General features: G+C 38.4%; 2 protein-coding genes across 2 annotated transcripts in view; both read left to right on the plus strand.

Moving 5' to 3' along the window:
• LOC143710765 (uncharacterized) overlaps positions 1 to 740 on the plus strand; it is a 59262-nt gene extending 58522 nt beyond the window's left edge. The window contains exon 7 of the mRNA XM_077201906.1: positions 451 to 740. Coding sequence (XP_077058021.1) covers positions 451 to 528 — 78 coding nt within the window. The 3' untranslated portion in view covers positions 529 to 740. The remainder of the gene's footprint in view (positions 1 to 450) is intronic.
• Positions 741 to 7021: 6281 nt separating this feature from the next.
• Positions 7022 to 15473, plus strand: LOC143711085 (uncharacterized). The gene is made up of 3 exons (XM_077202392.1): positions 7022 to 7912; positions 14797 to 14898; positions 14976 to 15473. Exons 1-3 carry the CDS (start codon positions 7234 to 7236, stop codon positions 15026 to 15028), a joined length of 834 nt encoding a protein of 277 aa, XP_077058507.1. The 5' UTR covers positions 7022 to 7233; the 3' UTR covers positions 15029 to 15473.
• Positions 15474 to 16519: the final 1046 nt, after the last annotated feature.

The following is a 16519-nucleotide window of genomic DNA, read 5'->3' on the forward strand; positions in this document are numbered from 1 at the left end:
ATTTTATCAATGCATTTTTTCACTTTCTAAACCACCACCAGAATACATTTGGCAATGTTGTAAACAAATAGAGTACAAACAAGATGTGAAGAGATTGAACTGTCATGCATGCATTCATTTGGATGGATCATTGTGGCCTCCCCTTGTTTCAGCCATTGCTCTTGCATCCAAAGAGTTGCGGTTGGCTTAGGGATTAGTTAAGGGGATAAAGTTCAGGGGATAAACTGCCTGTGGACCAATTAGAAGTCCTGTCCTTCCCATGATTGAGGAAGTCCTAGCATCCTTATCAGAGGGTGTTAGACATTTTTTTTGTGCTAGTCCACCAAGATCCAATCGAAATGTAACAAACCTTTCTCCACTGTTGCAGTAAGAGAGGGGCCCTGCATTAAAACGGGGACCTGGAATGTGCTGTTCCTAACATGCACATAAAATTGTCAATTTTCATTTCAGTTTGCCAAACAGCTCCGAGCAAACATTAGTGGGACCATCAGGATTACTGTGAAGAAACAAAGAAAATTGTTGGCCTAAGGATCTGACATGGATCCACATGCAATCCTCTACATACAATGAAGTTAGCACTTTACAGATTAAACTAGTTTTGTCTAGTCAGTTGTTCAAATAAATGTCCTGCACATTTGAATGTTTATTTTTAATTACATTCTTATAGATATATTTTCAGTGTGTAACTCAAATTCTATGCGTTTCATGAAATGTGAAATATCCATAAAACCTTTTCTCCAGCTGCCATTTTGGGTGTTACATTGTTTTCTCCATTCAGTTTCTATGATTTCTGTTATGTTTCTAGCCACATCAATTTGCATTATTAATTTTAACCTAATCTGACTTTTTAATATGCAATAGGAAAATCTGAATCTTATTTATAAGTAATGCGATATATTATATAAATGATAAATATACTTTAAAAACTATGGCAACATTTCTGGCGATTATATACTAGTCTGGCAAATACAATGCTGTTACTAATTTTAATCTTAATTCTAACCTTAACACTAAAACGTACCCCAGACGTGTGCATTTACATTTATCTATTAGGAGGAATTTAGTATATGTTGAGAACTCACACCTGATAACAAGCTGAAAACCATCAGGTCAATGCATCTCATTATTGTGAAATTACTTGGCACTTCAAGTGAATTAACCAGAATCAGTAATGAGGAAATTTCAAGAAATGTTATGAGAAGATCAGTTAAGATCAGATTTTTTTCCTCTCATTTACTTGTTTAAAAACTATTTAACTAAATTAGTTTGGTGTTTGAGTCTGCTTTAATCGCAAAACTAGCCTGAAATAAACTTAAGCTAACCTTACACTGGATTGAAGATCATCTTTGTCTCGTTGCCAAAGACTTGGTCTTTTTACATCCCAATCGCTTCGTCCAGGGCTGCATTTCTCAAAAGCATCGTGAGCTGAGTTGATCATAGAGACCATTCATGGCAATGGTTCTACGATCTACTTTGGCCTACGAATGCTTTTGGGAAACGCAGCCCAGATCTTTTCTATTTTATCAAGATTATCAAGAAAGATTGGTGATAGAAGAGTGACATCTATTTTAATGCATCAAGCTTTTCATCTCATCTTAAATAACCAAATAGCGTGTTGGTTACCAAGAATGATTGATGTGTCACAACCAAATTTCAGAAACTTCCCCAGCTCAAATTTCTGATTTGACATAAATCAAAATATAATTATGAAAGCCAAAATATTAAATGTCACAGATGTATATTTACTGAGTAATCCACTATTTTGTCGAGGGGGTCAAAATTACAGTTTTCACTTAAGATTTGGAGCCAAATTAGAAAGACAGCAGCATCATTATTTTATTTTTTACACAGAGATTGGTAGTTAAAGCTGTTGACTTTAGAAATCTATGTTGCATTATAATCCAACGGTGACAGCTCAAAAATGGGGAAAAGGACTTCTTGTGTTTTTTGCCCCAAGTTTGCATGCCTGTAACTCCAGAAGTATTAAAGAAATTTTAATATCCTCTTAGATTCTGGTTCTTAAGAAACTTTTCCTTTGTATCTTCATTTTAAAGGCCCTCGATGGTTCAATCACAGAGATATGGAGATATTATTGTGGCTCCAGTAACTTCTCATTTTCAGTGGTCAAAAACCAAATGTGGGTCACTTTGCATACAGCTGATACTTTTTTCTTTTAAAGAGGAATATTAAGATATCCTTAATTCTTCTTGAGTTACAGGCATGCAAACTTGAGGAAACTTCCCCCATTTATTAACAGTCACTGTCAAAGATTGCTAAATATTTTACTTATAGACCTATAATCTCTGTATAAAAATATAATTATGCTACCAGTAATTTTTACACCCCTTGTCTTCAAGTCTCACGTGAAAGTCGGCATTTTGACCCCCTCGACAAAAAAGTGGATTACTCAGTAAATATACATTCATTACATTTAATATTATGGATTTATTCTTTATTTATCTACTTCTTTCACCAGAAAAAAAAATATATCTAAATCAAACATTTAGCCCAGGGCGTCTGGTTGAGTTGACATGGAATGACCCTGATGGGAATCTAAATAATGTTTCCTCATACTGAACATCTGAGAATAGTCATCCTGACCTGCAACATATTTTAGTCACATGCAAATCTGGTCTGACATATAAAAACTAGTGGATAGAGTTTCAAAAAACATATCTACCACGTTCCAGTCAGATAAAAACAAAATCACTTTTATTCATGTACAAAATATTTTATGTATGAGTTAAACATAAATAATATTTATAATAAAATATTTTTCACCCATGTACTTAATTTTCAAAGTACTGGTGTTGATGTCCGAACATTCTTTAATGTTCATGTGGAAGATTTTATTAATAAAATGATCTGATTTTTCATTGATTACAGTCTGATTTGTCACAAAGATGTTTTATATGTTTTTTAAAAGTGTTAAGTTTTGCATCATGACAATCTTTTCCAGCAAAAGTGTTTATAAATTTAAAGCTTGTTGAATATTTTCTTTTTGTACAGAAAGGTAAATAACAAACAAAATACTTTGCGAACACATTTTTTGATGAAAAACAAACACTTCTAGCAATAAATTGATAATTCTTTTAAGACGGACCGGTGATATTGTTGGAAGAGTAAGTAAGACAAAAATGTACAGTGAATAAATATATATGTATTTTTATTGAAAACCCTCTACCAAAGCTCTAAAATCACAATCAAACATGGCTAGATGGTCAGTGAAACAACTTTCATGTATTACATTTTTATGTATTTTAAGATTAATATTTAATGAAATGTACAGACATCAAAGCAAATAAAATAACATTTTAATTCTTTGTGTTGGAAAAAGTTTTTAGATTTAATTTTGTGAGTCAATTTCCTGAGCCATAAATGCTTTATGATTGATAAGATTCAGAAATACAATTAATAAAATATTATTTATTATAACTTCTTACAGCAGTATTTACAGCAGCTTTATTGATCAGTTGAATAGTGAATAGTGCTTTTATTAAGATCGCCAAAAGATTATGTATGTTTTAATGCATTTGATATTGTTAGAGAGCAACGAACCGTAAACATGATGGTACGTGTCAGATTAAATGTCAACAAATTTACAATGATCATACACATATGACTACAGTAAATTGATCATCCTCTGCAATGAAGAAGACTGCAAATAGACGTGGCTGGTCAAAGGTCGGGAGAACTGTTTACCCAAGACTTCAGCTTATCATTAATTACAAAGCTAGTTATTTATTGAAAAATATCCTGAGGGGAACTTTTTGAATATTTGTTAATGGCCGTTTTGATAGCTAACTTTGACATTTAAGTTTTTAACTAAGGAAAAAAAATCAATTGAATAATGAAAAATAATAATAAATGTAGGCCCTAAGTAATGGCTTGATTATAGAAAAAAAATATATATATATATATCTCTTCAGTGGGTTGTACTATTATTTAATGTGTTGTTGGATTGTTCTGCTGACTAAACACTGCAAAACTATCTTTCCGAGAAATTTCAGTTGATTAAAAAACCCCAACAATATGAGAAGTGATCTAGGAGCTTTATGCAGTTTTTTTTACAGCGGATGCCATTGAAAACACAGTAGCTGTGTCCCAAATGACGCACAATACACTATGCACTTACTGTGTACACATAATGTTGTGCTTATGCACTATGTACTCAACCGTGTAGTGTATAAACTGTATATGTTTATTTTGTCTTTCAACATCGGCGTCTGATGCCCCTCCGCTGCGTAATTAGAGCTGTGACAGTCGAGTGAATGAAGTGTCCAACATTACACACTTCGTTTTTTCGGTTAAATATGTGCATCATCCGGGTACTTAAAGTGCACTTTTTCTTTTTGAAATCTTCAGTGTGGACGCACTACTCGTATGCGATTTGGGACGCCTATCTCTCGCAGTCTCGCTTTCATACCTGTCATGTCCCAGTTCAGAGGCTGCATCCTTCCAAGGCCGCGTCTGAAGGCCAATTGACCGTTCGCGCGGACCCGCCCCCTTTAGTTACTGTTGCTATGTCCGACAAGCCACGCCTCTCTCACGCCAGTCATCATGTTCTCAAGCAGTGAAAAATACATCGCGGAGCAGAGAGGACACTGACAACGCGCTGACAGACCAGGATTTTGATATGTAAGTCTCAACTTTTAAATTTGGTCCTTTTTTAAAGAAATTTAAACAATAAATACTTTTCTGGCTCTTTAATGTGTCTGGCAGATCGCTGTAGAGCCTCAGTTAAAGCTGCTCGTGAACCGATCATCTCTTCCTTCTAGTTCATTTATAGCATCAAAATAAACATGAAAGAACATAAGAAGAAAGTTGTTTTAAAGACGTCAGTACACACCGTTTTTCAAGTTAATCTACTAACTCTCCTGACTGCTTTGTCGGACAAAAATTGCGGATTGGGTGGATGATGGATTATGATTGGTCAGATCGCATGTCAATCAAACTCCCTGCGAAGGGTCAACTGCGTCACGACGAAGGCTTTCCTAATTCGAAGGCTCCTCCAAATGTGTCCTTCGTTTCCCGTGTAATTAAGGATACAACAGAGGAATCCTCCGCGGCCTTGTCTACCACAGAATTCATTGCGTGCTGAAGGGGTTTTTTTTGAGAGAGAGGAAATTGCCAAATTACACTTTTTTGATTATAAATATTGGGTTTCAGTTTACTTAAAGGTCCCATATTACCCCTTTCTGAAGTTTTAATTTAGGTTTTGGTGTCCTTGAGAATATATATTTGCGGTAGAAGTACCAAAAACCATCCCAATATACTTTTACAGATCCTTTCTCAGGAGCTCTGTTAAGAACAGGTTGGTTTTGGTCTGTCTAATTAATATTCATGAGCCTCTCTTTTGATTGGCTCATGAAAAGTAGCCTGCTGTGGCTTGGTGTTGCTCACAAGTAAGGTAAATAAAACACCTGTAATGATGGACATTGCTGAGGGAAATGTTATCCGGCCTTATATTTTCGAGCCGGACTCAGACCCCGAATCGGCGACGACAGGAGACAGACAACCACCTCCTTACTTTCGGCGTTATTGTCAGAGTATTATTATACATCGATGCTGCACGCAGATTTAACGTTAACGCTAATTTAAACTGTCTGTAAACAAACTCAGACTTTTTTTGGTCAAATTCCAAAATTTGTACGTTAATAGCTAGTATCCCAGCAAACACAGAACGTTCCCCTAACGTTCCCGAATGGTCCCATGAGGTTATTTTTTTGGGAACCAAACAAGAACGTTATAGGAACGTTCCATGTAGGTTATTTTTAGGTTCCATTTTAATAACGTAAGGAAAACGTTCCGGGAACGTTCCCCTAACGTTAAGGGAAAGTTCTAGGAACGTTCTGGTAACCAAAAACTAACGTTCCCAGAACGTTCCCAGAACCTAAATTTGTTTGCTGGGATACTACACTGATTTTGAAACACTTAACTGCTACTTAACGCCCAAGGTAAACTTGTAAAACTATGAACTGTAGAGAATGCAGCATCTTCGAAGAGAAGCTTCTTTAAAAACCTGGCATTGAACTGTGTCTGATTGAAGAAGCAGTCACTTGAGAAATGTGTTAACAGACGGTTAAGGTCGAAGCCTGTGCAATGATGTAGTTTCGTGACGGTGGGCAGTGTTCGGGAGGACACTGAAGGCAGTGACATCACATTTTTACGGAAGTCACAACGGCTCTTTAAAAGCTACTTTATGCAGGCTGTGTGTCTGTGGATAGACTGTTTTGAAACTTATATGGTAGTTACATAACCCCTAGACCTCCGTCATCATAAAAAAGAGCCGGACGGACCTTTAAACATCTAATGACACAAATGTAAAAAATAAATAAATAACTAAGCCGTTCAAATGTTGACTTAGCCTATATTTGACTAAGATGCGATTATATTGTTTATAGTCTTTATTATACACCCTGTTTTGTTTTCAGACAGTTTAATATAATTTTAAAAACAGTCTAGTAGCCTACAAACATTGTTGCAACTCGTCAAAGGCAGCTGTCACAAAGAAAAACTCCACAATAGTGTGTTTTTACAACGTTCAAAAATAGGGAAAACATAGAGAGAGATCGTTAACGGCGCCCTCACATCAGCATTAACTAGTTGTTTGCTATTTGAGTATTATAAGGTAATACAATACAAAGTATTATAATATCGTAAATCCTGCAAAGTTTTTTATATTTTAATTTTTTTTTTAAAGAACACGTTTTATTGGATTTAAATGCGGATACCCGTTAAAACTTTGAGATGGATCCATCATCAAAGGGGGAAAAATGAAAGGACATCAATAATTTTGATATCCCGGTAATTCTGGGATTTATAGTTCCTGTTTAAATTTAAATTACTGTTAGAATTCTAATTTGGAACATAAAGTGTATTTAAAAAATAATAATTAGGAAAAAAAAAAGATTTCACCCCCAAGCTTGGCCAATCAGAGGAAACGAATAGCCTGTCAATCGCGTTGAAATAAGCCCCGCCTATATTTTGATTATCCAATCAGAAGAAAAGCACCACTCCCACCTTCACGGCGAGCCTGTCTATCTTGTGTAAATAAACCGTACACACGAGGCGGACGAGACACGTCCACTTTCACAGAGATTTATGCAGTTCTTCATGTAAAATGGTCTCGAATGAGTGTTTCAAGTAAGTTTGCTCTTTAAAATTGCTTTGAAAACGCTGTCTTGTGCTAAAGACATAAACGAGCTGCCTGGTCAAGGAGTTACATTGGTAATGGCCTCTGAAAGCGAGAATGATGATCCATTCCAGCGAGTTCTGCTTCAAATCGGTGGAAAAAGTAACATTCATTTAATAAGCGCGGTGAGCGGACCAGAAGGAGACACCGGCGTTTTACAGGACTTTATCGCTGATATGTTTAACGACGGGGAGCATGAAGAAATCCACGACTGTATTGGCAACAGTAACGGCGAAATCAAAATCCAAACAAACGTCAGCATTCCCGACCAATCAGAACAAAGTGCATCTATTCCTGATGATCGATGCACCAAGAGCGAGAAACCAGATCCACTCGAGAATAAAAGCGTGATTTCAAGCAGCAAGATCGGCGGCAAGCAGAGAGCCATCAAATGCTCCGTGATCATATTCATCTTCCGACACGATTATGTGTGTGATAAACAGAACGAGGTGTGTTTGAGGGAGATCCTGAAGGACGTGAGAGCTCGCTTAAAGAGAAACGCGCTCCGCCCGGCTCTGCTGGGACTCGTTCACACGGACAGCGATCAGTCTGAGAGCCGCGAGTCAGTGGACTTACTGGATCGATCAATGCGATCAGTGTTTATCAATCACCCCCAACAGGCCATATGGACCGGCCGGTACGTCTCAAAGTGCCCGGATGTGTTGCAGGAGATCAGATGGAGCACCTGCCGGGCTGTGAAGTCCTCAATGTCTGCAGGTTAGACGCTCAACCTAGTGCACTGTTTGGCCATCAATTTCCTACGGAGCCCTTAAAGGGACATGGTGAAGTATTAAAAAAAAATGGGGTGAAGGAAAAATTGTTTGTCAGTGCTTTTGCGTTCTCTCGCAAATGTTTTGTGCTCCCTCGAGAAACTTTGCGTTGGCTCGCAAAGAGCTCAAAAGTACGGTGGCCGAGAGAGCTCAACGCGCTGCAAGGAAAACACATGCAAATAGAAAAAAAACACCCGCAAATTAGGAACACATTTCCATCAGTTTTACAACACACGTGTGTTCCAAATACTCACAACACAAGCAAATACACAAAAGCGGTGAAAAGGTTTACAACACAAGCAAATACAGAAACGCGCAGCTAATAGCGCAGAGCACAACATTAAGTGACAAACCCTGGGACGTGCTTATAGCTCAATGTCTACTTTTTTATTTATTTATTTATTTATTTATTTTTACTTTTTTTTTTCTTGCAAATCATACATGACACGTGCATACAATATACAAAATGTATTAACAATATGTTCAATGTCATCAGAATACAAATGAGAAAAGAAGAGTTAACAATTAAAGACCTGAAAACTAAAAAAAGATAGAGAAAAAGAACATGAGGGCAAGATATTAATCTATACATCAGTTACATTGAACAATTTTTGCCATGTTATGTAAATAAGTTGCATAGGTAAGAAATGTTAGGTAATGCAGGTCGAAAGATGAGACGAGAAAGTTTAAAGTTGAGACACTCGCACACAGATATATATATATAACGCATATTTAAGAAACTTTTTTTGTATAAAATGTATATTTATTTGAAACAGGTAATAATAGAAATGTCTGTCGTAAGAACAGCTATTCAGCTGATGGACTGATGTCATGGGAACAGCTGCTGATGTCATGGGAACAATCCCAGGTGAAAATAATGAGGAAATTACGTTGTCTTTCGTTGCTCGCTTCATCAAGTCTGTTAATAGAAGTATTCAGGTGAAAACAGGGATAGAGACATCTAAAAGATGTTTGGTTGTAAATGGGACACCACAAGGTAGTGTTATTCGTCCATTATTGTTCAATATAATGATTAATGATGTTTTTTCTAATGTTCAGCCAGGAATTGGATAGTCAGTATTTGCAGACGATGGTAGGCTATGGAAAAGGGGGAACATGTGAAGTATGCCCTGAAGAAGGTACACTATACCCTAGTGGAGGATTGGGGAAGGACATGTGGGTTTAGATTCTCTAATGAGAAGAATACGTTTTTTTTTTACTTGGAAGAAAATAGATGAAAGTATAAAACTGGAGCTGTATTGTAGGAACTTGGAAAGGGTTAAAAGTTGTATGTTATTTGACTCAAGACTCCCATGGAGGGATCATGTATCAAACGTAGTAGACAAATGTAAAAGGGTAATGCATTTAATGAGATGTGTGGCTGGAACAGAATAGGGAGCAGATTTAGCTACTTTGAAGCAAATGTATATGTATTTAATAAGAGCAAGAATTGATTATGGGTGTTTGGGTTATGGATCTGCAGCTAAATCAGTTTTAGCTGTATTAGATATAATCCAAGCTGAGGCGCTGAGAATATGACAGGAGCGGTGCGATCTTCTCCAGTGTGTTCCTTGCAGGTAAACAGGAGAAATGCCACTCTGTTTGCGGAGAAAGCACCTTCCGGCTAACTATTGGGTCAATTTGATGGGTCAAAGGTGTGATCACCCAGTTAAAATAACAATTCAGGCAAGCTGGGAGTGAGAGGTGGCAAGACTTTCAAGTTTTGGATGGACAGGGGAGGCACTGGCACAGGACATGTCTATACATGACAAGAACTTTTGTCCAGGAGTTCTGGGGCCTTTATGGCAATTCGAGGTCCCAAAGACTGATTTAGACGTACTTAATCCTGAGTCAAATTTTGTGTTTTCCAGTGTCATATAAGAGAAACATATTAGGAACATATATTCATTTTTACTGATGGTTCATAGGATCAAGAAACGGGTACTACAGATGCAGCTTTTGCTGTTCAGCGGTGGCATGACTAAGCTTTTAAGAGAACATCAAATGTCCGAAATGTGTTCATAAATGCAATCCGGACGGCAGTGCAATTTACTGAGCAGATCCAGAACCATCAAGTGTTGATATGTAGTGACTGTGTCAGCTATCAATAGTACTGGGAAAGGGTCATCACAGAGTCGACAAGACCTTGTATATGATATTCTACTGGCAATTAGAGATGTGAAAAGGAGAGGGGTAGAAATATCATTTGTGTGGGTCTCAGCTCATGTAGGTATTGCAACAAATGAAAAGGTTGATAAGTTGGCCAAGGTGCTCAAAAGGAAACCTTTAGCCCCTTTCACACAGAGATTCTGGAAAATACACGGATAAGGTGACCTGGGATTTGACCCCGGTTCGTTTGACTTTGGTTCATTCACACTGCCAGTGATTTTCCGGAATCAGAGAGTGCGTTCACACACAACCCGTAAAAATCCTGTAAAGACACGTAACAGTGATGTGACATGTAATGTCTCAGCAGCGTCTATAGTTTGCTTACGAGCTGCGATTTCTCTCTGGAGAAACCACGCTTGTGCATTTTTTTCTCTGATTCGATCATAAACTAGCGCATTAAGTACCGTTTCACGCTGGCGTACGATACCGGCTTCAGCGCCATCATTACGACACGGCATTGGTTACGGCTTTTGTTCACACAGCGCTCGTTCCGGGACTGATCCCGGCAATGTTACTAGAGCCTCAACCCGGCATCGATCCCGGGTCGTGTTTGCGTTCACACAGAAGGTGTTCTGGCAATTTGCCTGGATCAACGCGCTGTGTGAAAGGGGCTATAGGTGTAAACATAAATCTATCCAAGGCGGAGGGTAAAAGTTAGACGCAAGGAACAGCTTATTATTTCTAGAATGAGGATTGGTCACATTTCTAAATAGCACTTTATTTTTTTTTTTTATTTGGTGTTTTTATTTAAAACACCAGAGTGGCTTGTGTTCATGTCTGGAACCTGAGACAATGCCACGTGTTTTGATTTTGTGTAGATAGTCTGACCGCCAAAGACAAGATCTACTCGGGGATTTGCAAGAAATTGGCTTGGAAGAAGTGTCTCTGAAAAGTATTGTAGAGTAAGGTTAAAGGGGGCATATGCCATTTTTGTACAAGTTAATATGAATCTTTAGGGTCTAAATGAAAACTTTGTTATATACTTTTATTAAAAATTATCATTAGTATTTTAAGAAAACACTAATTTTACCTGCTCAAAAACAGCTCTGTTTTCAGCACGCCGTTTCGGTGTATATGCCTTTAAATGATAATGAGCTTGCTGACTCCGCCCCTCTGTTCTTTGGGGCGTTTTTGACACAAGCACATGGAGTGTTGCCTTGACAACAGTTGATGGTATATTTTGGAGAAAGAATGGCAGAGGGAGTCTCTGAGGACACATCTGTAGTGTTGCCATACCAATTTGAACCGGAGTCAGACCCGGAACAAGATGACGGCCCCGAAGAAGTTTGACCATTAAGGCTCGAACATGACGTCTGAATGGTTGGTTAACGTCATGTCACTTTGATCTATTTTTGTATGTACTGTCAGGGTAGAGTAGTGGGATACAAACGCTGTGTTTACTGTATAGGTTAGTTCATAGACAGATGTTGAAAAACATTTATTTGGTAAATGTAGGCTCGTCAGTGATGCGTAACGTTATCTCAGTGTTCGGTACAACTATCGTGACTGAAACATGTCCTGTCATCATGTCAGTAATGATTCTAGCAGTAGTTGAAGGATACCTAAGAATTTGTTGTATGTTTATGTTTAGTGCAGAACGAAAATGTTTTATGTTTTACGTTAACTGTAACACCTGCGTACACAGTTTGTAATAACACAATAACCATTACGCGTTGTTCATTATAAACGTGGGATTATGAATTATATTGAGAACGTCGTAACGTTACATAGAATAAATGCTGTAATGTAACCTGAGTGTAAACATTAGCCGCATTCATCGTGAAGCGTGCAAGCGGTTTGCAAAGATTAATATGTATCGTAAAAGGTTAATGAATTAAACGTTATGCACACTTCTTCAGGAATAGTGTACACGAATGGCTGGTACCGATTCCTTTTTCAGGAGCAGCTTCTTTGCAAAACCAGCTTTATACTGACCCTAGTTTAGAAAGCAGTCTGGTGAGAAATGATTCGCGCAAACATGAACGCATTTACGTTGATCGTAGGTAATATTCCCATCGTAAACAAAACTCAGCCACTGCTGTCAATCAACAGCCGTGGGCGGGGCGTCATGCGCCTTGTGACGTCATACGGTGAAACGGCTCGATTTGAGGCAGGGGAAAACATAAAGAGATAAAAAAAAAACACTGGATGGATTTTTATCATTATATGATGGTTGTGTACAGGCACTGCCAGCACACATTGCAGTACAATCAACTTGTAAAAGTGCATGTACCATTATATGACCCCTTTAAGTGAGAGGGGGAAACGCTGTTTTATCACATTTCTAATAGACACTGGACTGTAAAGCAGGATATAGTGCACTAAGGTGCCGGTTCCATAAATGGCAGCAATGCAACTTATTGGATGTTACCGGCTGCCGTAAAACCCCAAAGAAGAAGAAGAAGCAAGTGCGCTCCAAACGGCTACATAATGGCACACTTGCGCCCTGCTCACTCCAAAGTGCACACTTCAAGGACTCTTCCCTTCCAAGGGAGTAGGGCATAGGGATGCTCACGAGCAGTAAGCACGTCCCAGCTGGGTTCGTCACTTATTGGGTTCCCCAGGAAACATTCCCGTTGTGGTCTGTGCTATTTGCAGCATGTTTCTGTATTTGCTTGTGTTGTGAGTATTTGGAGCACACGTGTGTTGTGAAACTGATGAAGATGTTTTCTTAATTTGCATGTTTCTATTTGCATGTGTTTTCTTCAGTTGCGGCACGTTGAGCTCTCTGGGACACCGTACGAAAGGTTTTGCGAGCGAATGCAAGTTTGCGAGAGAATGCAAAAGCATTGACTTAAAGGGATAGTTCACCCAAAAATGAAAATTCTGTCAGTTATTACTCTGCCTCATGTTGTTCAACCCCGTAAGACCTTCGTTCATCTTCGAACACGAATTAGGATATTTTGATGAAATCTGAGGGCTGGATCCTCCATAGGCTTCTTCAGGGATTGAACTTTTGTTTTTTTCCACCATGATGTCCCTTTTGTAGGGAAGCTTGTTTCCTCCACAGAATAAAATGATTTTAAAGAACTTTTTACCTTACAATTCTGACTTTTCTCTGAAGTGGGAAATATAAACTTGCAAGTGTGAGTTATTAAAGTCCAATTCTGTGGAAAAAAAGACAATTGTATTTAGGCTTCAAAATTCATAAAAATTGTGTCCATTTGTAAACAAGATTATCTTGATGAACAAAACGTGCAAGGAACCAACTTTTGTTGGTCATAGAGCTTATTTTCTGCAAACAATCCAAAAGCCATTGAAAAATTAAGCCATTGTAGTCTTTTGAGACTAGTAGACCTTGTAAGCTCCCTACCTAGACAGCATTTGGCCATTATACACTCTAAAAAATAAAAGTAATGGTGCCGTAGAAGAAGCATTTTGGTTCCCCAAAGAACCCTTCAGTGTACAGGTCTTAGTATGAAAAACATTTAAATAACCTTTTCCACTGTAAAGAACCTTTCGAGGAACGGAAAGATTACATGGATGTTAAAGGGGTGGTTCAGGATTTTGGACATCGGACCTCATTTCCAAGTTAGCCTGGGTGTTATTTATCAGTAGAGACAGTTTTCATCCAGTCCCTCCAGTTGCATAGTTCGCTGGTGCTAGGCTAGCGCGAGTCAATGGTATCTGCTAGCCTGCCGTTAAAAACAGTTTTACCCACTCGACAGTACAACAAAAGCAACTAAATGATAACGCCAGACTATCGATGTAAATGTCTGTTGAGAGAATAATGTTAGAAATCAAAATACCCTTTCATCGCATTGCAATAGTTATACTTTGTTCCCTGTATTTATTAGCACAGTCTACAGCAGCGGCGGAGTGATATTAAGTTACCTAGGCAACCGAGAGAGCCGGTCCACATGACGATCACGCGGGTGTATTTCCCTGCCGCTGACACTCATCATACAGAAGCAGAGTATATCACCATGTGCCAATTCCTTCGTTTACAATCAAATGTTTCATTATCGTTGTTCAAGGCTACAACTAGCTAGCTGGACGTCCCGACTGTAGTGCGCTTCGGTTCTGTGTTTTCTTTTCTGCCCAGTGCTACTAAGTAAACCTCCGCCGCTGCTGAGAAACTAGTTCCTGTAAATGTAATGCGATCATTGAGATGTTTGATTTCTAACATTATTCTCTCAACAGACATTAACATCGATAGTCTGACGTTGTAATTTATTTGCTTTTGTTGTACTGTGGAGTGGGTAAAACTGTTTTTAATGGCAGGCTAGCAGATACCATTGACTCGCGCTAGCCTAGCACCGGCAAACTATGCAACTGGAAGGACTGGATGAACATTTTTGAAAACTGTCTCCACTGGTAAATAACACCCAGGATAACTTGGAAATGAGGTCCGATGTCCAAAATCCTGAACCACCCCTTTAAAGGGTCTTTATGGAAACAACATTGATAATACACCACCTGAACAAGTGTTCGAACTCAAACTGACTGACGCTTCTTATCTCGACAAAATTGTTTGTAAAAATACAGTGAGGCATATCCATAATCAGCAGAAATGTAGAGTGTTTTTGCACATATGCCTGTTGGGTTTATCACAACTCTTCTGTTCATGAGTCACATGATTTGGGCAATTATAATGAATGGAGGCCCCAAGAAAAAGGAAAGAAAGAATGAGTCCTTTCTCAATGGCTCTTTATGTTGCAGATAGCGACGCTGGCAGTAAAAGCGGGTTGTTTTGGCCCCTGAAATGTTTCCCAGGATCGTTCAGGAAGCGACACAGAGGACAGGCTGACTTCAACACTAACAGTATGACATTCGTTTGCATTTGGTTTCAAAAACAGTTGTTTCTCTATTGATTAATCGTGCAATCTTTGCTCTTGCAGCAAGTCCAGGTGAAGAAGGGGTTCCCCTGCAGACGAAGCCCTCGCCACAATGACGCCAGACACGCTGTGCAAATAGACCGAGATGGTTGAAAACCAGGCCTCAAACTACGTGTCTGTGTAATACACAGGTCATTTACTCTTGCACTTCATCTTCCCAGTGGAGGAATGAAGGCAACAGAAGACTGCTACCGCATTATTCATGATACATGCTTGATATCAGAAGGAAATCTCACTGCTATCACAGTAATATATAGAGGAGTTATTAGTATTAAATAGTCTATTGTGACAATTGCTGAACACTGTGAATGACTGTAATGTATTAATTGCTGTTATTATTAATAAAAGAAACAGTTGTTTGCATCACAGTCAGTAAGCTTTGCACTATTCCCTCATGTGATTCTGAACTAACCAAGGAAATTAACCTGTTCAAAACCATTCCAGTGGTTCATAAACCATAATGTTGAATGTTTGGAAAATAAAGTCACCGTGAAATCAAAATGGACAATTCTTGTTTGTTTGTCTTTATGTAATATGGCAGTTTATTCTAACTGATTCATCGGTGCACATCATCTTTATTAATGTGCCCTCATTTTCTTCCTCCCTTTTCTCTGATGACCGGCGTGAGGGCGGGGGGGCAACCTGTCAATCACAGGAGATCCACTCTTTTCTACATCATAATTTTGTACATAACAGTTTGACTTTTTAATCTCATGATTTCAACTGTTCATCGCATTATTGACCTAAGACCATCATAATCAGGACATTTTATGTCATAAATTTGACTTTTTATGTCATAATTAAGATTTAAAAAGGCATAACTTTTCTTCTAATGTGGCAGAAATGGGCTTCCATAGACTCTTGTTTGTTAAAACAGATTTTAATTTTACGTACTGCGTACAGAATAGCCAGGCTAAATAATATTTGGGATTTTGTGCTGGCTGTTTACAATCTGAACTACTAAATCAAGGTTATTGAATGAGTGACTCCTTTGAGTCAGTTCTTTTCAGTTGATTGTTCACACCAGACAGCAATGTTCTGAATCGGTTTGTGATTCAGAATGATTCAAACGGATGACTCGTTTAGGTAAGCTTCTCTCAGTGGTGCTCAACGCGGGGGGCGATATTTTTTTTCACAGGATGGTAGGGGAAGACTCATGAATATTCATTAGGGAACTCATCCCTGATTGGTCTTAACCCCAGTGACGGGTAGGTTTAGGGGCGGGGTTAGGGGGTAGGTCATCAGACCAATCAGGCATGAGTTCCCTAATGAATATTCATGAGTCTTCCCCTACCATCCTGTGAAAAAAAATATCGCACCCGGCGGCCACTCGGGGTCCTCAGCCACTTCTAGCGGGTTGGAGAGAAAAACATTTATTTCATAATGTGGTTTCCCCCCCACTTTAAATTATTTTACTTTAATAAAAGGTTGGAGTTTTGTGAATTTTTTTAATGAAAGATCAAAAGGATAAACAATGCAGATTTATTTTTACAGCCATCTTTGATCATATTTAGCAGGGGTGCCAATAATTCCGACCACAACTGTAT

Source organism: Siphateles boraxobius, unplaced genomic scaffold, assembly GCF_051911475.1.
Source record: "Siphateles boraxobius isolate OS27281-9 unplaced genomic scaffold, OSU_SipBor_1 118, whole genome shotgun sequence".
In the NCBI taxonomy this organism is placed as follows: Eukaryota; Metazoa; Chordata; class Actinopteri; order Cypriniformes; family Leuciscidae; genus Siphateles; species Siphateles boraxobius.

Coding starts and splice junctions, on each gene's coding strand:
- LOC143711085 (XM_077202392.1), top strand. CDS start 7,234: ATGGCCTCTGAAAGCGAGAATGATGATCCATTCCAGCGAGTTCTGCTT. Junction 7,913..14,796: donor GAAGTCCTCAATGTCTGCAG/GTTAGACGCTCA, acceptor TTTATGTTGCAG/ATAGCGACGCTGGCAGTAAA. Junction 14,899..14,975: donor GGCTGACTTCAACACTAACA/GTATGACATTCG, acceptor TTGCTCTTGCAG/CAAGTCCAGGTGAAGAAGGG.